The sequence below is a fragment of the Suncus etruscus genome, chromosome 1 (assembly GCF_024139225.1).
Source record: "Suncus etruscus isolate mSunEtr1 chromosome 1, mSunEtr1.pri.cur, whole genome shotgun sequence".
NCBI lineage: Eukaryota > Metazoa > Chordata > Mammalia > Eulipotyphla > Soricidae > Suncus > Suncus etruscus.
The window spans coordinates 88,261,370-88,283,824 of NC_064848.1; the positions used below are offsets into that span (position 1 = coordinate 88,261,370).

Genomic DNA, 22,455 nt, shown 5'->3' on the forward strand with positions numbered 1-22,455 from the left:
GGTAATAGTATCATTCTAAATCTATTCAACTAGAAAATGCCTTTTCTTTGCCAATGTCTAAATATATTCATCTTAACCTTTAGTCTTCTCTTGCCAAATAGCAGCTGTTAAGTTCCAATTTGGACTTTGTGTAGAAGTTTAAAGTGTTGAGGAAGATGGTTGAGGCCTGAGAAATAGCACAGTGGTAGGGCATTTGCCTTGTATGTGGCCAACCTGGGAGGGACCAGTTTGATTCCCAGCATCCCATTGGTCTCCCAGCCTGCTGGGGATGATTTCTGAGTGCAGAGCCAGGAGTGACCCCTGAGCACCCTGGTGTGGCCCAAGAACCAATCAATAAATAAAGTTTAAAACAAAGAGGAAGATGGAAGAGGACATGAATCTCTTAGCCTTTACTAGTTCATTTCTATGTATTTCATTTTATTTTAAGATTTTTTTTTCTTAGAATCTTCTATTTAAAGAAAGTTTCCTCTGGAAAGTCAGTTTCTTTGGCAGGAAGAGATGGTGATCCTGAAAAAAATGAGATTATTGGAGTCACATAAATAAGTTGGAATATAAACTTGAAAGTTCATTAATGAAGGGAAATTACTATTGGGAAATTACTCCAACCATAATAGTCTACTAACTGTGATTATTTAATGTAATGTTTATGATTGGTTGGTTTTGGGGTTATAACTGGCAGGGATTATTACTCTTACAGGATAGGGGATGCATGAGGTGCTGGGGATTGAAATCTCCAGCTATTACATACAAGGCAAACATCCTATCTCTTATACTATCACTCTGGCCCTAATGCACTGGTTTTTGACTAAAATGACCTTGGTCTATTTCTGCAGTTAGTTTAAATTTGCTACTAAGTAAATTCTTCACTGACCAGCTTTAGAGAATTCAGATTTTAAGAAATTCTATTTTGAGTAGGAAAAATGTATTGAAATAAATATATAAGCCTTACATGCTATTAACAAATTTTGCTCTAGAAACTTTATGCTGAGGGAGTGGGAGGGTGTTAGCCTTGCATGTATCTGACCTGGGTTTGAACCAGGAATATCTCTTATGCTCTGCTGAATCCCACTAGAAATGATTCCTAATAGTGATACAAAAGTAAACTCTGAGCACTGCTGGGTATGGGCAAAAATAATATTTTTAATCAATAAAAGGAAAAATGATGGTGTTATGTTACCTTGCTTTTGATCTAGAAATTTGACTTTTATAAGTTTTTGTCTTTTTTTTTTTGGAGTAAAATCTCCAACTTTGATATACATTCTTGTTTTATAAAGTACACTATAGTATAAATGAATATAAATTGGTGCTTTTAATAGCATGATGGTGAATATTTTTTTGTTGTCATATCTGCCTTTAGGAATTGGTTTCTCCCCTTAGGATGTTTGTATGCTACATCTAAATCTCATATTGTTTCGTTTGTTTGTTTTTTGATCACCTATCTGATCTCAGACTGCTATTATGATTATCCGACATGAATATACATGCATGATGCTCCTGAGAACTTTGGCTTTCTTTTATTTTGGATTGTTTTGATGCCACACCTATATTTACTCCTGAATGTTCTTAGAGATCACTTCTGGTGGGCTTGGTGCCAAGGAACAAATTCAGGTCTGCCACATGCAAAGCAAATGCTGTCCTGTTGCACTGGTTTTATGTTTAATGCCTGTGATCTCTTTGCAAGTGTTCCCTAAAGGCCTCTACAAATAATTTTTTTTAATATTCTTTTTCTTAGATTTGAATGAAGCAATCCCAGAGACTGAGCGCCTAGATTCAAAGGCATTGAAAACCAGAGCCCAGCTCTCCATTAAAAACAGACGTCAGAGACCTTCAAGGACAAGACTCTATGATAGTGTCAGTTCAACAGATGGGGAAGACAGTCTGGAACGAAAGGTGAACACCATTGACCATATTTTGACCTACAGTGTTGAGCATTATAATTGTTCCTACAGCTTATTGAAGATCATGATTTTCCTGCATTCACATTCTAGGTCCTAGTTGGAAATAACTGAAATAATTTTGTTCCTGCTCTCCTGAATTCTTTCTTGACAAGACATAATATTATTATAATTAAAGATTTTTTTCTTTACTCAATCAACTAATCAAGAAGTTAGTCACTTTGTCATACTTTATGATGGTGCTTTTGTTATTCAGCAGTCTGCCTTACCTAGTAGAAAATAATGAATGCACAAGTAATTGTTTCTGTATGTCTTAGGTATCTACATTAGCTATAATGGTAACATGGTGAGTTTCTGTGAACTGTACAGTCTCTTCTATAAACCAGAAACAACTTTTTGGTTTTCGGGGGCATTCACTAAAAATATATGTCAGTAAGTATACTTGGAAACAATGTATAGTTGTATAACCTCCTTTATAATCTTTTATACTAACAGTCTTCAAACAGTTTTTATAACTACATGCATATTACCAAATTACTTCTACCCAAGGGTTTGAAAACTTCTCCAGAATCATATTCTGGTGATCCATCCCTCACTCCAGTGGCTAGCAGTCTGCCTTTATCATCTGATCACATGGATGAATTTCCAGAAGAATCACTACATTCAGAAAGGGAACCATCCTCCTCTACTTGGGGAGACACTTCACTCTCTTCTCCTTCAAAATCTGATCAAGACATGGAAGAAACTCCTTGCCACCATGTACTAACCACCAAGAAGATATTACCAGAAAAAGGTATTTGTAAATTTGTGAACTTTATGCTTTTGCTTTTTTCTAACTCCCCTAACACCACTATTTCTCTAATATTGGTTTCCTATTCTGTTATGGGACAAAAGAATATCTCCTGAAATTTTAAATCTTACTTATTGTTTTTATTTTTTTAACTTTCTACATGTATTATTGAAGAAATTTTTCAGGATTCCTTATAGAAGAAGATTTGTGTACACATCTTTTTGTACACAGTGAAGTCCAGATTTTCAATAAATACTAACAGTCATGTAGAAAAATATGCATATAAATACATTTCATATGTATATGAAAGTGGAAGCTAGATAGGTTTTGACCTCTTTATTAGTTCTTTATTTAAACGAAAATTCACTATAAACATTTATATTGCAAAAGAATGTTATAGAGAAGCCATCATAAACTTAATGCATAAAGATTGATTGATTTAATTTTAAAATAAACACATAAGTCACATGGAGATAGAACAATAGGTAAGATACTTGCCTTGTATGCAGTCAACATGGGTGAATCTCCAGCACCACATATCATCCTCTAGCCCCACCAGGAATAATCCCTAAATACAGAAGCTGAGTAAATAAACCCTGAACACAACCAGGTGTGCCTCCCAAAAAAACTCTAAAATTAAATAAAGTGATATTCAAATTGTTAGAAGGAATAATAAAAATAAAAGTATTTTATCCTTAAGAAGTTAAATGCTGAGTTTAATGAATTTTTATTGGAATAAAAGTCTATTAGAAATGATTCTTCTGATAAAAATAATAAAAGTATAAGCATTATTACAGGTAGAAGTGAATGCCCCTTGGAAGAATGGATTAATTATAAAGAGGGGCTGGAGCGGTGGATCAGCAGTATAGCATTTGCCTTGCACACAACTGACCCAGGAAGGGCCTGGGTTTAATCCCGGCATCCTATATGGTCCCCCAAGCCTGCCAGGAGCGATTTCTTAGTGAGGAGCCAGGAGTAACCCCTGAGCATCATCAGGTGTGGTCCAAAAACCGAAGAAAAGAAAATTATAAAGTGCAACTGTAGCAAAATGTATTCGAGATATTATCGAAAAGGCATTAATTATTTTTATTTATTTGTTATTTATTTTTATTTTTTGGGTCACACCCAGCAGTGCTCAGGGGTTACTCCTGGCTCTTTGCTCAGATATAGCTCCTGGCAGGCTCGAGGGACCATATGGGATGCCGGGATTCGAACCTGCTGCATCATCATCCTTCTGCATGTAAGGCAAATGCTCTACCTCCATGCTATCTCTATTTTTAAATATGACATACAAGTTCTGTCATAGTAGGTTTGAAGTCTATTAAGAACTAAAAGATTACCTGTCTAGATTAAATACATTTTTTTCTAGAAGATATTTGGACAGATATGTAATGTATTTTTGTAGCTTCTATTTAGAATGGCAACAAAACAGCTGATACTGTAATTCTTCCGAACTTATTTAAAAATAATCTTTTATTTTTAGATTAGGTATTTCTCATTTAAATTTAGGTAGCTAGGGTGAATATTTTAAAATTAGTAGAGAGTAAATTAAAGAGTAAATTATTTTATATGTAGATTCATCTTAAATATGTTCCTAGTAAATTGAATCAAATTTCTTACATTTCATAAATAAATAGAAAAGATTCTCATGATACAAAAATGGCAGAACATTAGAAAAATCTTATACTTTCAAACATCAACAAAAGAAAGGTAATTACACTGATAATAGACATTTAAAGTATTTGGTTAATTTCCTCAGATATTTTCAGTAAACTTGTAAGAACTAGAATAGAGGGCCTGAGAAATAATACAGAGATTAAGATGCTTGCCTTGCATGCAATTGTGGTTCAAACCAAGCTCAAACCCATAGCACTACATATAACCACCTACACACTGCTTCTGAACACATAAATACCCCTAAAATCAGATTAAATAGAATTTTTAAAATAAGTTTGGTTATTTCAAATATGATCAATTAGTTTCCAGAAATCAAAGGTCAGATAGTCACCTGGAAAAATATTAAACAAAAATTAAGACTAAAATATGAGCATCAACTATCATCATTTTTGAGTTTACAGAAAGATTTTACAGAAAAATAAAGAAGTTCATCAGGCTTTTCCCTCTCAAAACCATGTACTGCTTCAAACATGTGTATTTGCTTATTTGTTTTTTCCACTCTTAAAACCCCATGTTCTTTATTGATAAGTTATTCCTCTTTTTGTCTAACTTCATGTATTTCTAAGTATATTTTTTTGAATAAATACTCTCTTCAGGCTAGAGCAATAGCACAGAAGGTAGGGTGTTTGCCTTGCATTCAGTCAACCCAAATTTGAACCTCAGCATCCCATATGATTACTGAACCTGCCAAGAGTGATTTCTGAGCTCAGAGCCAGGAGTAATCCCTGAGCACTGCTGGGTGTGGCCCAAACAAAAAAAATAAATAAAACACTATCTTTAAATCGTTCAATAAAAAACTAAATTCAAAAAAGAAAAGAAAAGTTGCTGTTAGACCAGACTGCATAAGAGACTGGTAGTGGAGTTCAGCAGAACTACAGCTCCTGGATCTGTGCTTGGTGCCCCTGACCTATGGAATCTGTTCACTAAGGAGTCTGTAGGCTGCTTACCCTCTTTTGTCATAAGATCAATAATCTGTCTTGGCTTTCCTTTGGGTACTGAAGGCAGGTCTTCATGTATATCTTTCCTAAAATTCAGGTAGTAGAATATGAACTCAAAGAGCATCACACAGTCTTCTGAGGCAAACTCTAAACAAAATTCTCAAGAATAAAATAAAGAGATGGGAACAATTGCTGACCTCTAAAATGTGCAGTGGGAGATAAGTCTTGAGTTTTGGAGGTCAGTTATAAAGGCTGAACAAACCAGGCTACAAATCTCTAAGAGTTTGCAGAAATAATTTAAATAATTTAAATTAGAGTCTGTAGAAATAATTTAAAAATTCAAGAGGGAATAGACTAAAGATACACCAAAACAGTCCTTAGCCAGAGGTTCCAGGCTGTGTGTCAGTAATAAATTGAATAACTCACATCTTATCTATTTTTTTTTTGGTTTTGGGGTCACACCCGGCAGCACACTCAGGGACTACCTCTGGTTCTGCACTTAGAAATCGCTTCTGGTAAGCTCAGGGTACCATATGGGTGCCACTATACCATATGGGGAACCACAGTCTGTCCTGAATCAGCTGTGTGCAAGACAAATGCCCTATCACTTTGCTATTTCTCTAGCCCCAACATATTACCTATTTTTAAGTGACCAGTCTGGAGTGCTTAGGTCTTACTCCTAACTCTGCTTAGGGATCACTTGTGGCATTGCTGGAGACCAATTGGTCTGCTGGGAATTGAACCATGATTGACGAACTATAAGGTCCATGGTACAGACAAGACAGGACCTTTGAAGACAAAGTGGGACCAGCACCCTGAGAGAGCTCTCCAAGAGGTAAAAGGGAAGCCTACTCCGTGCAATGTGTAAGAGGCAGAACAGAACCAGCATGAGGAGAACTTGTCACAAATTCAAATGAAAGCCTGGCCAAAATGCAGAAGAGGCAGAGCATTTCCTATAATTAATGAGCCCCAGCACAACACATAAAAAACACCACCATACTTCAAAATTCACAGTGGGCAAACAATGCAAAACCTCACCAGGCTTAGTGAATGAACATGGTAGTTCTGAAGACTCAACTAGTCCCAGCCACCTATATAGCCTCTCTAGTAAGAGAGTAAGTAGAGAAGAAATATAGAGGATATTCAAAGAACTCAAAGAAACCATGGGAATGAACCAGACAAACAACCATTAAGACTCAAGAGGATATGAGAATAGAAATGAGAAAAGTTTAAACAAAAATAACAACTGAAAAAACTGGTATAGGCTAAATGAAAAACTCATCGGAATGTCTCACCAGCAGAGTAACAGCTGAGGACAGAATCAAGGAGCTGAAAGATGAGCTGCATAATATCTTCTTATAACTGAAGTGGTTAGAAAAGAACCTTAAAATAAATGGAACAGAAGATGAAAATAAACCTTCAAAATAATAGACAATAGAATAGACAATAGAACTCTTGATCAATTTAATAGAAACAATATAAGAATTATTGGAGTCCCAGAGACTCAGGAATAAAACTCCCATGAGGGATCAAAAGTCAAAGACATTATTGCTGAGAAGTTCCCAGAGCTGAAGCATGCATACAACCACATCCTGGATGCCCAAAGAACCCCAGTTAAAAGAAATCCAAATAAAAGTCAGAACATAGTTGCAATAATGAAAATCACAGATAGTGGTGGAATGCTGAAGTAACAAGATCAAAAAAGAGAAAATGCATACGAAGAAGCATCCTTAAGATTTATACAAGATTTTGTCACAAGCAGCCCTCAAGGCCTGAAGGCAGGTGTGGGATACTGAAAATAACTCTATGAAATTAATCCCTCAGGAAAAATACTCTACACAACCAAACTTTTAATAAGGTATGAAAAAAAGATAGAAAACTTCATAGATAAACAACAGCTCAGAAACATTACAGAATCGAAATCAACCTTAAAAGAACTGAAGGGTCTAATTTAAGGCAAGACAGAACAAACACACCAAACTCCTGAAAAAAGTTGACACAAAAGCCCATGACAATAATATCAGTGCTAAATTCAATGTCAATGGACCAAATTCACCAATTAAAAGACAGAGTGGCAAAATGGATCAGAAAATTAAATCAGCATATTGATGTCAATAAGAATATATATGAATAGTTGGAGCAAACACAGCTCAAAGACAATGGTTGGAAGACAATCCTTCAAGAAAATAACTCAATTAAAATGGCTAGAGTTGCCATACTAATATCAGATGGCACAGACTTTAGTATAAAAAGGATAAAAAGACAGAGATGGGCATTTCTTGAAAGGGAATGTAAATCTGGAAGATACCACGTTCCTAAACATAACTGCACCCTATGAGGAGCCAGTAATATACTTAAAACAACTGCTAATAGACTGAAAGACATCAATAGCAACACAATAATAGTGGGAGACTTCACTGCCCTGATAGATTAACCAAGCTAAAAGTTAACAACATTATACTGGCTTTGAAGGAAGAAATGGAAGAGAGTGAATGTGTATAGACTTTTATTTTAAGGGAGGGAAAGAGGGAAGGAGTGGGAGAGCTGTATATAGTCTTTCAACCCCAGAAATCTGAATACACATTCTTCTTCAATTCACATGGAATATCCTCCCAGGTAGATCACATTCTGGGTTATAAAATATACCTCCATAATATCAAGAGAATAGAACTATTAATACAGTATTAACTATTTATAAATAGAACTATTTATACAGATCATGATGCACTGAAGATAGGAGTGAATTACAAACAGATATGTTAACTAGAAATTAAATAGCTCACTACTGAAAAACCATTGGGTCAAGTGCCTCTAAAAACAAGGAACTAGGAAAAATGGAAAGTCATCTTTTTTTTTAATATGGAATGCTTCACGAATTTGCATGTCATCCTTGCGCAGGGGCCATGCTAATCTTCTCTGTATCATTCCAATATTAGTATATGTGCTGCCGAAGTGAGCACTGGAAAGTCATCTTAATAAATATATATCTCTATTCAAATTTGCCTCAGAAGATCAAGTATATTGGAGTTAAAGAAGAGAATGACCTATACAAAGAAAACTACAAAACATTGTTTCAAGAATTAAAAGGGGACATCAGGAAATGGAGACATATACTTTGCTCATGGATTGCCAGAATTAATATCATTAAAATGGTAATGCTTTCCAAAACATTGTAAATATTTAATGCAATCCCTATAAGAATTTTCTATAAAACTGAAGAATTGGAGAAAACTATTCACCATGTACTCATCAGATAAGGTGTCAGTATTTAAGATGTATAAGGTACTTGGGGCCAGGCGGTGGTGCTAGAGATAAGGTGCCTGCCTTGCCTGCGCTAGCCTTGGAAGGACCGCAGTTCCATCCCCCGGTGTCCCATATGGTCCCCCAAGCCAGGAGCAACTTCTGAGCGTTACCGGGTGTGGCCCAAAAACCAAAAAAAAGAAAAAGAAAAGATGTATAAGGTACTGAATAGAACTTAACAAGAAAAAATATAGAACAATATAATGAAAAAATATATAAGATACTGATAGCACTTGGCAAGAAATGAACAGGCATTTCCTCAAGCAATACAGATGGCCAAAAGGAACATGAAAAAATATTCCTCACCACTAGTCATCAGGGAGATGCAAATCAAAATAACAATAAGATATGATCTCACACAACAGAAACTGCACACATCACAAAGAACAAAAATAACCAGTGCTCATGTAGATATGGTATATAAAGGACTCTCATTCACTGCTGATGGGAATGTAGAGTGGTCCATCCATTTTGAAAAACAATATGAACATTCCTCAAAAAAAAACCTAGAAATTGAGCTTATCTCTCCAGCAATATCACTCCCACGTATATATCTAGGAACCAAAAACCAGTGTATGGACAAACTCTCTGCAAGTCTTTGGTCATCATAGCTCCATTTATAATAGTCATAAACTGGAAACAACACAAGTGCCAAAGAACAGGTGAATGACTAAAGAAACTGTGATACATCTACACAATGAAATACTATGCAGCTATTAGGAAATATAAGGCCATAAAATTTGCTATACATGTATGGATATGGAGAATATTATGCTGAGTGAAATTAGTCAGAGGGATAGGGAGATGAAAGGATAATCTCACTCATTTGTGGGATATAAGAAAAATAAAAGATAGTATAGTAAAAATATGCAGAAACAATAAAAATGATGCTCTAGAGGACCAGTCTATGGTAGGAAGTTTGCTACAAAGAGCAGTGAGTGCAATTATGGTAAATAAATGTTCATTATATCAATGATAGTTGGAACTGATCACTCTGGAGAAAAACTGAATGCTAGAAGGGGATAAAGGTTTTTTTTTTTGTTTGTTTTGGGGAAGGTCACTCTTGGCTCTATGCTCAGAAATCGCCCCTGGTGGGCTCGGGGACCATATGGGATGCCTGGATTCGAACCACCATCCTACTGCATGCAAGGCAAATGCCCTGCCTCCATGCTATCTCTCTGGCTCTGATATGATATTCATTATTATTGTGCAAACCACAATGTCAAGATGGGGAGTGTATATGTAATGATGTAATATAATGATATACAAAGACACTAGGTATAAACAAAATAGCTACCTTAGAAGCAAGTTTTATATATGTGTGTGTATATATATATATATACATATATATATACATATATATATAGATATATTCTTTTACAAACAGTTGAAAGCAAATTAAATTGTAAAGACTTGTTCTGGGGAAACTGTTATATAGTTTAAAAAATGTAAACACTTTCCCATTTCATAAATTTCAAAATATCCATTTAAGTAGATTCAAGACTTAATTGGAATGTACTAAACCATATCACTTTAAAAAAATTACTTAGCAGTAAAACTTTTCTGACTTCAGGTAAACGAAAGACATGAAAAGACATGAAAGACATGAAAAATATAAATCATAAAGGAATAGATTACGTAAGTTAAGTGAGAGTAAAGTACGTAAGTTAAGTGAGAGTAAAGTGAGTAACTTAACTATTAAAAATACCTTTTTTAATTTAAAAACCCATAAATTTAGAGGAGATATCTACTGCCCATTACCTAATAGAGAATTCATGTCAGTATCAGATGTAGCTCCTATAAAACATTGCAGCACCTATAAATCACTACGAAAAAACAACATAGGAGGAAAATCATAATGTCCTAAATGAAAGAAAAACCAAATAATCGTAATATTTATTGAAAGTCTTTTTTTTCACTGTGTATGACGCCCTTATATGTGATTTTTTTTCTTTTCTTTTTTTACAATAGTGCTTTTTACAATAATGTTTATGATGTTCATGTATAGTCGCTGCAATTAACTGCTACCAAAGTGCCCACAACACCCTACCAAAATTCTAGTATTACTTCTAACCCATTAGGAAGTTGTTCTCAACCATATTAGTACTCAGAAAAGTAGAAAATACACCAAAAATAATACCATTCTGTATCTATTAGATTACAAAATTTAAAATCTGTGATTAAATAAAACACTGTACAGGAGTCAACGAAATAACCAAATAGCTGCTATGGGCATTTTAAATTGGTATAACCTCTTTAGGAAAAAACTCTTTTAATTTAATAAAGTTAAAAATACATCCTAACTTATTAGCTAGCAAGTCTTCATCTGACATTTAAATTTAGTAGTCAATTAAGCATGAAAAAGGGGGGATCAGGGTCTGGAGAGAGAGATGAAATGGCTGAAACTCATGCCTTGTAAGTGAGATGCCCCAGGTTTGGCTAACTGTGTAGTCCTGTGTATTGGTGTCAATACTCCTGAATTCCTGAGCATGGATCCCTGAGCACTGCTGGAACTACCCCAATTTACCCCACCCCCACCCTGAAGAGAAAAAAGAGAGTTGATTTGGAAGGCTAATAACACTAGAATTTTGGTTAATTAGTGGGTGATGAATTTATAATATATAGATGTAAAGCCATACTCTCTAAATCACACAATACTGTTAGTTAATAGTATATCAATAAAATTTATTTAAAAATACCACAGTAGACTGAAGGGGTGTTTGTTGGAATATTTTATGATTAAACTTTGTAATTGTGTATCTCAGTTATCTAATTTAATAAATAATTTATAATAAGTATATAATATAGATAACTTAAATCTAAAAAATATACCTCAGAAGAGTGTTAATTGATAAGTTTATATCTAATATAGATTGTTTTAAATTCAAAAATAGGTAATGGGACTAGACAATATATTAAATTGAAACTGCAAATTACTTATAAACTTTGAAAAAACTAAACAACTACACTATCAGAAAATGATTATTATACATTAAGTACCCATCAAATTGCCAAAATTTTTCTTTATTTAGAGATGGAGAACATTGGGCCTTTACCAAGCAGTGCTAAGAGATTACACCTCCTGTGTCATGTCACTCCTGGTGGTGCAATAACATGAGGTGTTGGGGATATAACTGGGGTCATCTACATGCCAGGCAAGTTGCCTAATCCCTTAATTATCACTTTAAACACCCACATTGCCCAAACATTTCAAGAATTCCTTTAACCAATATTAGCAATGTTTTGATTCACACTTATACATTGACTGATCATCGTATGTTAGTTCCATTTTTTTAAGTTTGTACTAATTTATCTATATCAGCTTAAAAAACACAATTTTTCTACAAAAAAAAAACATTGTGCAGATGGAAATCAATTGATCATAGAAGCTAACTCTATTTTGTAATTCTTAAATAAAATCAGAATATTGCTTTTATTTTCTCTTGATTTTCTTTTCTGGCCATGTTCATTTCTTAATTATTTTCAACTTACTGTTCCTTAGCATGGCTCTTCTACAAGAAATTTTGGACGACAAATAAGTACTTCCTGAGTCACAATATAGTAGAAACATGAAAGAGAATATGCCAAACCTGTTAATTTATCTAAAGAGATTGCCAGCTTAGTGAAGTATTTATGCCCTCAAGAATGCTCATTCATTAACTGAAATTATAAATTATAGAAGCATTTTTTAGAAATATGCTTTTGGAAAGCTCTCTATTATCTCTTAAAAATATACATAAACCTTAATTAATCCATAAGAAGATAAAACATCTGAAAGAAGTGTTTTGGAGATATAGTTCAATAGTTTGTGGTCCAGTGTTTGAGTTTATCAGACATAATTTGCTATTTGAGAAGGAAAATAGCATTATAGTCATGGAGAGGATCCACTCACAGGAAATCTTCTAACCAAAGAAGTGACTAGTGCTTGTCTGGATTGTTCTCTCTCACTTTCACTTCTAATTTCTTTGTCATTCACTAATGTCAGCAATTGGTTCAACTCTTGATTGCAGAAGTATTGTGTGGTTGTAAATTGTTCTTTTGCACATCATTCACAATATTGCAGGTATGTGAGCAAATTGCATCCTTTTTCCCAATGTCTATCTACCTGACTTGCTTCTGAGTCAATTTTGGTGTTAAACTTTTGGTAGTAATAAGCAAGTCTAAGAGTAAGGGTTTTTATTTTGTCCAAAGTTCAATTATTTGAATTTTCCCATTTTTCATTTTACTATATATCCTATTTCTGGATATAAGAGAAAAGGCAGTTAACTTGTTTTTATAAAGTACCAACTTTATAAATTCTCAATTACTAGAATAGTACATGGTTAGGTACTATGACCAAGTGAAAGTCAATGACTCTTATCTTCCTTTAAAACTTTCAAACTTGCTTCCTGACTATGAGAAATTATAAGTGTTGCCTGTGGGTGTTTTTCCACTGTCCTGTATCCTGAACCTCTTGGGAATGGGCCGAAAAGGACCCAGAAAGATAGCTCTCCCAGAGGCTCCAGAAGAGCACGTCAGCTCTGCTTTGCTTCAAGGCCGTGCACTCTTTTTAACCAATGAACATCACCACAACACGCAGCAAAAAAATCACACTACAAGCTTGACAATGGGGAAACCTCACAGGCAAACACCATGCACAGAGAATGAAGACGATAGCTTGGATGACCTAAAAAATTCCAACCATCTGATTAACCTCTCGGCTAAGGAACTTAGAATAGAAACAAGGAAGATGTTTGCAGAACTCAAAGAAAGCATAGATCGATCTGAACAGAACACAAAGAAAGAAATAAGAAAACTCCAAACTGAAATAACAGATCTGAAAAACACAGTAGCTCAACTGAAAACCTCAATGGATGGCCTTGCCAGCAGGGTAACAGCAGATAGAGAGATCTAATATATATATATATATATATATATGTCTCAAATAAGGATTTTAGAGGAGAAATATGGAGAATGTTCATCGAATTCAAACTGAACATGCCTCAAATAAGAATCAAGAGGATCTGAGAGTAGAAATAAGAAAAGTTCAAACTGAAATAACAGGGCCGAAAAACTTGGTAGACAAAATGAAAACCTCATTGAAAAGCCTATTAAACAGAGTAACAGTGGCTGAAGACAGAATCAGTGAGCTGGAAGATGATAGGTATAACAACAACTCCATACAATAGAAACAAACAATAGAAGCAAACATACAATAGAAGCAAACACAGACTATGGGAATAGTCATAAAGAATGTGAACATACTAAAATTGAAGTCTTTGATTAACTCAACAGAAACAACATAAGAATTATTGGACACTGGAAGAAAACCCCCATGAAGAATCAACAATCAAGGACATCATTGGAGAGAAACTTCAGGAGCTAAAGAGTGCATGCAACCAAATCCTATGTGCCCAAAGAGTACCAGGCAAAAGAGATTCAAAGAAAAGCACACAAGACACATTGTAGTCATAATGACAAACCCCAGAGATAGGGATGGACCCGGTTTGATTCCCGGCATCCCATATGGTCTCCTGAGCCTGCCTGGGCCGATTTCTGAGTGCAGAGCCAAGAGTAAATGTGGAGCACTGACAGATGTGGTCCAAAAACCTAGGTAAATAATTAATTTTTAAAAACAAGTGAATAAAAAGCAGACACAGAAACACCTGGAAATTAAACAGCTCACTACTGACCAGTGGGTAAGAGACTAAATCAAAGAGGAAATCAAAAGATTTCTCAAAAAAAATGAGAAATAAGACAAAAATGATTAGACATAGCTAAAGTGGTACTAAGAGGAATAACTTAATTATATAGCTTATAAAATTAGAACGTGATGAACAAAATGAACCAAAAATAGGAAGATGGAAGGAAATAATAAAGTTTAGAACAGAAATCAATAAATGAAAAATACAAAAACAATTCAAAGATCAATGAGAGCAAGAGTTGGTCCTTTGAAAAAATAAACAAGAGCGATAAGCCACTAGCAAAACTCATAAAGGAAGAGAAAAAGGGAATAGATTACCATAGACACTTCAGAAAATCAAAGGATAATCAGAGATTACTTTAAGAAACTGTCACAAAACATGAGAACATGGAAAAAATGGATAAATTCTTGGACTCTTATAACCTTTCAAGATTGAAGCACAATAATCTATCATATATCTAAAGACCTATCACTATTGAGGAAATTATAATAGTAATCAAAAGTCTTCCCAAATACAAAACCCAATTTCAGATGGATTCACGAACAAATTTTTTTAAACCTTTCAAGAGGACATACTGCCTATACTTTTCAGGCTTTTCCAGAAAATTTAAGAAACATAAACACTGCCAAATAGTTTTTCTGAAGCTATCATTATCCTGATACCAAAAGCAGACAGAGATGCCACCAAAAAAGAGGACTACAGACCAATATCCCTGATGAACACAGATACAAAGATACTCAACAAAATACTAGCAAGTAGGATCCTATACCTTGTCAAGAAAGTCATACACCATGACTAAATAGGATTCATCCCAGGAATGCAAGGATGGTCCAATATATGCAAATCAATCAATGTAATACACCATCTCAACAAAAGGAAAACTAAAAACCACATGATCATATCAATAGATGCGAAAAAAAAAAACATTTGATAAGGTCTAAAATCCATTCATGATCAAAATTCTCAACAATATGGGAATGGAAGGAACTTTTCTCAATATAGTCAATACCATTTACCACAATCCCATGGCAAATATTATTCTCAAGTCAAGCTCTCACTGTTTGCAAATTACATACTATACTTGGAAAATTCTAAAGACTACCAAAAAGCTCCAAGAAACAATAGATTCATATAGCAAAGGGGGAAGTCTACAAAATTAAGCATAAAAGGGGCTGGAGAGATAGCATGGAGGTAAGGCGTTTGTCTTGCATGCAGAGGACAGTGATTCAAGTCCCGGGATCTCGTATGGTTCCTTGAGCCTGCCAGGAGCGATTTCTGAGCATAAAGCCAGGAGTGACCCCTGAGCGCTGCTGGATGTGACCCAAAAACAACAAAAACAAAAAGCAACAAAAAAAAAAAAACACACACACAATAATCAATGGTCTTCTTATACACAAATAATAAGAAGAAATAGGTATTAAAAAATAATCCCATTCACAATAGCATCACAGATTCAAATATCTTGGAGTCAATTTAAAGAAGTGAAGGACCTATGCAAAGAAAACTATAAAACATTGCTTCAAGAAATAGAAGAGAACACAAGGAAATGGAGACATATACCCTGTTATGGATTGGGAGGATTAACATTAATATGAAAATTCTCCCCCAAAGCATTATACATATTTAATGCAGTCCCTCTAAGGATACCCATGACATTCTTTAAAGAAGTGGATCAAACACTTCTGAAATTGTTTTAAAAAAACACACACACACAATAATCAATGGTCTTCTTATACACAAATAATAAGAAGAAATAGGTATTAAAAAATAATCCCATTCACAATAGCATCACAGATTCAAATATCTTGGAGTCAATTTAAAGAAGTGAAGTACCTATGCAAAGAAAACTATAAAACATTGCTTCAAAAAACCGGCTATCCTTTGCAAAAGCTGGCTCCCTGTGTGTGACACCAGGCGGGGAAAATCCGCGAAAGTACACCGGCCCAGTGGGGCTCAGCTGTGAAAGACTGTGAGTGTGACCTGTCTATGTCTGTCTACTGTCCTCTTGCGTGAAACTCTTGCGAGTGGGGCAAAAAGAGCCTCCAGAAACCTCGCTCGCCCAGACGCCATTTTCAGGGAGGGACTTCAGAGCATAAAAACCGGCTAACCTTTGCAAAAGCTGGCTCCCTGTGTGTGACACCAGGCGGGGAAAATCCGCGAAAGTACACCGGCCCAGTGGGGCTCAGCTGTGAAAGACTGTGAGTGTGACCTGTCTATGTCTGTCTACTGTCCTCTTGCGTGAAACTCTTGCGAGTGGGGCAAAAAGAGCCTCCAGAAACCTCGCTCGCCCAGACGCCATTTTCAGGGAGGGACTTCAGAGCATAAAAACCGGCTATCCTTTGCAAAAGCTGGCTCCCTGTGTGTGACACCAGGCGGGGAAAATCCGCGAAAGTACACCGGCCCAGTGGGGCTCAGCTGTGAAAGACTGTGAGTGTGACCTGTCTATGTCTGTCTACTGTCCTCTTGCGTGAAACTCTTGCTCCGCTTCGCTACGCGGCCGTGCACTCTTTCTAAGGGAAGAACTCCATTGCAACAAGAAGGAAAAATCACACTAAGAACGGCGCTATATCACAGAAGCAAACATTTCTCTCTGGACTGTCTTCTCTGTTACATGCTCGGGCCTAAGATTTGACCCAGTGTGAGGCTTCATCCACGGAGGACTCCCCTCCCTTAGAGGCAAGTCAGCCCATCCAGAAAGGGAGGAGCCAGAGAAGTGTGCTGCCTACATCATATAGACAATGAATACCACTACAACACGTAGAAAAACCCACAATACAAATGTGACAATGGGGAAACAGCGCAGGCCAGCATCAGACATAGAGAATGAAGATGACAATTCTGAGGACCAGATAATGACTGAACAACTAATCAACCTCTCAGATAAGGACTTTAGACTAGCAATATGGAAGGTGCTCAACAGACTCCAAGAAACCATGGATCGAGTTGAACAGAACACTAATAAGAACCAAGAAAATATGAAGGCAGAAATGACAAAACTCCAAACTGAAATAACATGTCAACTAACAGGCCTGAAAAACTCAGTAAACGAAGTGAATGACAAAATGGATAAGCTCTGGGACAGGGTATCAGAAGCTGAGAATAGACTTGGTGCTGTGGAAGATGAGATACATAACAATTCCATACAGCAGGAGAGATTGGACAAAAAACTTAAAGCAAATGAGCAGACAATGGAAAAATTAGTCAAAGAATGGGAACAGACGAAAATAGAAGTCTATGATAAGATCAACAGAAACAACTTAAGAATCATTGGAGTCCCAGAGACCCAGGAAGAAAATTTCCAGGAAGAATCAATGGTCAAGAACATCATTAAAGAGAAACTTCCAGAGCTAAAGAATATATGTGATCAAATCCTGCATGCCCGAAGAGTACCAACCAAAAGAGACCCCAGAAAAACCACCCCAAGACACATCCTAGTCACAATGACAAATCCCACAGATAGAGACAGAATTCTGAAAACAGCAAGATCAAAAGGGGAAATCATGTTCAAGCAAGCTTCCCTGAGATTTACAGCAGACCTGTCACCAGAAACGCTCAATGCCAGAAAGCAGTGGTGGGATATTGTGACAAGACTGAATGAAATGAATGCTTCACCCAGAATACTATACCCAGCAAAACTCACTTTCCGGTTTGATGGAAGAATACATGGTTTCACAGACAAAAAACAGCTCAGAAACTTCACAGACACAAAACCAGTCTTAAGAGAAAAACTGAAAGACCTAATCTAAGACAAGACTACCCAAAAGACACACCAAATTTTGAAATAAAGATGGCGTTAAATCCCAGGACAATTCTTTCTCTCAACGTCAATGGACTAAATGCACCAGTTAAGAGACACAGAGTGGCTAAATGGATCAAAAAACTCAATCCAACCTTCTGCTGCCTACAAGAAACGCACCTGAATAGTCAGAACAAACATAGACTCAAAATAAAAGGCTGGAGAAAAGTTATCCAAGCAAACAACACCCATAAAAAAGCTGGAGTGGCCATACTAATATCAGATAATGCAAACTTTATACTCAGGAAGGTTGTAAGGGACAAAGACGGACATTTTATATTAATCAAGGGGTACGTAGAGCAGGAAGAATTCACTCTCCTAAACATATATGCACCGAATGAGGGGCCAGCAAAATATTTAATACAACTGCTGACAAATCTGAAAAATAATATCAACAACAACACAATAATTGTGGGGGACCTAAACACGGCTTTGTCAACACTGGACAGGTCAACCAGACTGAAACCCAACAAGAATATACTAGACCTGAGGAGAGAAATGGAAGAAAGAGGCCTAGTGGATATATATAGGACACTCCATCCCCAGAAACCTGGATACACATTCTTCTCCAATGTACATGGGACATTCTCCAGGATAGACTACATGCTGGCACATAAAACATACCTCCATAAGATCAAGAGGATAGAAATTTTGCAGACTACCTTCGCTGACCACAAGGCTCTGAAATTATTTGTGAACTCCAAAGGGACTCAGAAGAAACACTTTAACACCTGGAAGTTAAACAGCCTCATGCTCAATAACCAGTGGGTCCGAGATGAAATCAAGGAGGAAATAAAAAGGTTCCTGGAAACAAATGACAATAAAGACACAAACTCTCAGAACTTATGGGACACAGCAAAAGCAGTACTGAGAGGAAAATTTATAGCTTTGCAAGCACACATCAGGAAGGAAGAAGGAGCTTACCTGAGTAGCTTAATGACACAGCTAATAGAACTAGAAAATGCTCAACAAAAGGACCCAAGAACAGGAAGACAGAAGGAAATAACAAAGCTGAGAGCAGAAATCAACGAAGTGGAAACTCAAAAAACAATCCGAAAGATCAACGAAAGCAGAAGTTGGTTCTTTGAAAAAATAAACAAGATTGATAGACCACTGGCAAACCTAACAAAGAAAGAGAGAGAGAGAAACTTGATAACTCGTATCAGGAATGAAAAAGGAGAGATCACTACTGATATGACAGAGATTCAAAGGGTAATCAGAAACTACTTTGAAAAACTCTACGCCACTAAAAATGAGAACCTGGAAGAAATGGATAAATTCTTGGACTCTTATAATCTTCCACGGTTGAAGGAAGAGGATGTAGCATATCTAAACACCCCCATCACCATTGATGAAATTAAAACAGTAATCAAATGTCTGCCGAAAAACAAAAGCCCAGGTCCAGATGGATTCACTAATGAATTCTATCAAACTTTCCAAGAGGAACTACTGCCAATCTTGGCAAGACTCTTTCATGAAATTGAACAAACAGAAACACTTCCAAATAGCTTTTATGAAGCCAACATCACCTTGATACCTAAACCAGACAGAGACGCTACCAAAAAAGAAAATTACAGACCAATATCACTGATGAATGCAGATGCAAAGATCCTCAACAAAATCCTGGCAAATAGGATTCAATGCCTCATTAAGAAGATCATCCACTACGATCAAGTAGGTTTCATCCCAGGAATGCAAGGCTGGTTTAACATCCGTAAATCTATCAACATAATACACAACATCAATAACAAGAAAAATAAAAACCACATGATCATATCAATAGATGCAGAGAAAGCATTTGATAAGGTCCAACACCCATTCTTGATCAAAACTCTCAGCAAGATGGGAATGGAGGGAACCTTTCTCAATATAGTGAAGGCCATCTACCACAAGCCAGTGGCAAATATTATCCTCAATGGAGAAAAACTGAAAGCCTTCCCTCTAAATTCTGGCACAAGACAAGGCTGTCCTCTCTCACCACTCCTATTCAACATAGCACTGGAAGTACTTGCTATAGCGATTAGGCAAGAAAAGGATATCAAGGGAATCCAGATAGGAAAGGAAGAAGTCAAGCTCTCACTGTTTGCAGATGACATGATACTCTACTTAGAAAACCCTAAAGACTCTATCAAAAAGCTTCTAGAAACAATAGACTCATATAGCAAGGTGGCAGGCTACAAAATTAACACACAAAAATCAATGGCCTTTCTATACACCAACAGTAATAAAGAAGAAATGGACATTAAGAAAACAACCCCATTCACAATAGTACCACACAAACTCAAATATCTTGGAATCAACTTGACTAAATATGTGAAGGACCTATACAAAGAAAACTATAAAACTCTGCTCCAAGAAATAAGAGAGGACACACGGAAATGGAAACACATACCCTGCTCATGGATTGGCAGGATTAACATCATCAAAATGTCAATACTCCCCAAGGCATTATACAGATTTAATGCCATCCCTCTAAAGATACCCATGACATTCTTCAAAGAAGTGGATCAGACACTTTTGAAATTCATTTGGAACAATAAACACCCTCGAATAGCTAAAGCAATCATTGGGAAAAAGAATATGGGAGGAATTACTTTTCCCAACTTTAAACTGTACTACAAAGCAACAGTTATCAAAACAGCATGGTATTGGAATAAGGATAGGTCCTCAGATCAGTGGAATAGGCTTGAATACTCAGAAAATGTTCCCCAGAGATACAACCATCTAATTTTTGATAAAGGAGCAGGAAATCCTAAATGGAGCAGGGAAAGCCTCTTCAACAAGTGGTGTTGGCACAATTGGATAGCCACTTGCAAAAAATTAAACTTAGACCCCCAGCTAACATCATGTACAAAGGTAAAATCCAAATGGATTAAAGACCTCGATATCAGCCCCAAAACCATAAGATATATAGAACAGCACATAGGCAAAACACTACAGGACATTACAGGCATCTTCAAGGAGGAAACTGCACTCTCCAAGCAAGTGAAAGCAGAGATTAACAGATGGGAATATATTAAGCTGAGAAGCTTCTGCACCTCAAAGGAAATAGTGCCCAGGATACAAGAGCCACCCACTGAGTGGGAGAAACTATTCACCCAATACCCATCAGATAAGGGGCTAATCTCCAAAATATACAAGGCACTGACAGAACTTTACAAGAAAAAAACATCTAACCCCATCAAAAAATGGGGAGAAGAAATGAACAGACACTTTGACAAAGAAGAAATACGCATGGCCAAAAGACACATGAAAAAATGTTCCACATCACTAATCATCAGGGAGATGCAAATCAAAACAACGATGAGATACCACCTCACACCCCAGAGAATGGCACACATCACAAAGAATGAGAATAAACAGTGTTGGCGGGGATGTGGAGAGAAAGGAACTCTTATCCACTGCTGGTGGGAATGCTGTCTAGTTCAACCTTTATGGAAAGCGATATGGAGATTCCTCCAAAAACTGGAAATCGAGCTCCCATACGATCCAGCTATACCACTCCTAGGAATATACCCTAGGAACACAAAAATACAATACAAAAACCCCTTCCTTACACCTATATTCATTGCAGCTCTATTTACCATAGCAAGACTCTGGAAACAACCAAGATGCCCTTCAACAGATGAATGGCTAAAGAAACTGTGGTACATATACACAATGGAATATTATGCAGCTGTCAGGAGAGATGAAGTCATGAAATTTTCCTATACATGGATGTACATGGAATCTATTATGCTGAGTGAAATAAGTCAGAGAGAGAGAGAAAAACGCAGAATGGTCTCACTCATCTATGGGTTTTAAGAAAAATGAAAGACACCCTTGTAATAATAATTTTCAGACACAAAAGAGAAAAGAGCTGGAAGTTCCAGCTCACCTCAGGAAGCTCACCACAAAGAGTGATGAGTTTAGTTAGAGAAATAACTACATTTTGAACTGTCCTAATATTGAGAATGTATGAGGGAAATGTAGAGCCTGTTTAGGGTACAGGCGGGGGTTGGGTGGGGAGGAGGGTGATTTGGGACTTGGGTGATGGGAATGTTGCACTGGTGATGGGTGGTGTTCCTTTTATGACTGAAACCCAAACACAATCATGTATGTAATCAAGGTGTTTAAATAAAAAAAAAATTAAAAAAAAAAAAAAAAAAAAAAAAAACATTGCTTCAAGAAATAGAAGAGAACACAAGGAAATGGAGACATATACCCTGTTATGGATTGGGAGGATTAACATTAATATGAAAATTCTCCCCCAAAGCATTATACATATTTAATGCAGTCCCTCTAAGGATACCCATGACATTCTTTAAAGAAGTGGATCAAACACTTCTGAAATTGTTTTGAATAATAAATGCCCAATAAATAGCCCAAGAATTTT

General features: G+C 36.3%; 1 protein-coding gene and 1 non-coding gene across 2 annotated transcripts in view; one reads left to right on the forward strand and one right to left on the reverse strand.

Moving 5' to 3' along the window:
- The window catches only part of PPP1R9A (protein phosphatase 1 regulatory subunit 9A), a 316,932-nt gene that overhangs the window by 260,517 nt on the left and 33,960 nt on the right, over positions 1–22,455 (forward strand). The window contains 2 exon segments of the mRNA XM_049784454.1: positions 1,733–1,890; positions 2,445–2,688. Coding sequence (XP_049640411.1) covers positions 1,733–1,890; positions 2,445–2,688 — 402 coding nt within the window.
- On the reverse strand, positions 8,154–8,260 carry LOC126025694 (U6 spliceosomal RNA). Its single transcript, XR_007501505.1, has one exon. It is a non-coding gene; the product is annotated as a U6 spliceosomal RNA (small nuclear RNA).